This window comes from Trichinella spiralis (genome assembly GCF_000181795.1).
Source record: "Trichinella spiralis strain ISS 195 chromosome Unknown Scfld6615, whole genome shotgun sequence".
Lineage (NCBI taxonomy): Eukaryota > Metazoa > Nematoda > Enoplea > Trichinellida > Trichinellidae > Trichinella > Trichinella spiralis.
In genome coordinates, this window is record NW_003533554.1 from 1 (window position 1) to 944 (window position 944).

Genomic DNA, 944 nt, shown 5'->3' on the forward strand with positions numbered 1-944 from the left:
TTTCTCATTCTCACCAATGTATAGGAAAAAGCTAGGCATGCCTCATATTTTATTAGCCTTGAAGAATTGCACATCCTGGTCAGCCTTCTCACAATTGGCGAATCTTAGTACTTCCATCGATAAAAGGATGCTGTCGGAGTTTTGTTTGGTGACACGTACTTGAAAGAGATTGAATTAATTCCACTTTCTAACGACGCAGTTGCACGCAGAATCGAAGATATGGCGAAATGGGTGGAAGATCAGCTTATTAGCATGATTAAAGGAAGTAAATATTTCTCCCTGCAGCTGGATGAGTCCACGGATATACAAGGCTTATCCCAATTGATTGAATTTAACCGTTTTGTATGGAACAGTCAGCCGCATGAGGATATACTGTTTTGTGAACCAATTATTCAGGGTACTAGTGAGGAAATATTTGAAACTCTTGACGCTTATGTAAAATCGAAGGAGCTGACTGCGGGAACTGTGTTGGTATATGTACGGATGGTGCACGGGCAATGTGTGGTAAGAACAGTGGTATTGTGACACGCGTTCTTAAACAAAGTGCTAATGCTTCATGGACTCACTGTAGCATTCATAGAGAAGCATGGGTATCAAAAACTATATCAGACGATTTAAAAAATGTTTTAAACACTGCCGTGAAAATAATCAACTTCATTAAGAGTAAACCTTTACGGTCTCGCTTATTTGAAAAACTGTGCGAAGAGATGGGAAGCTGCCACAAATCTCTTATTTTCCATTCTGAAGTGCGTTGGCTGTCAAGGGGTAAAGGGCTAACAAGACTTGTTGAACTCCGCAAAGAAGTTGCAATATTTCTGAAAGGACAAAGTGATTACTCGAAAGTATTGCGGGATGAGAAATTCGTTCTTAAGCTCACTTATTTGGCAGACATATATTCGAATTTAAATGAACTAAATTTATATCTACAAGGGATGGACGCAGCT

The 944-nt window shown here is 39.4% G+C and overlaps 1 protein-coding gene across 1 annotated transcript; it reads left to right on the plus strand.

Annotated features, from left to right (window-relative positions):
• Window positions 1-219: 219 nt before the first annotated feature.
• Tsp_14727 (zinc finger protein) lies at window positions 220-842 on the plus strand (the record flags this gene model as incomplete). The annotated part of the gene is made up of 2 exons (XM_003366072.1): window positions 220-397; window positions 448-842. Coding segments are annotated over exons 1-2 (573 nt in total), but the record flags the coding sequence as incomplete, so codon positions are not given.
• Between the last annotated feature and the right edge of the window lie 102 nt (window positions 843-944).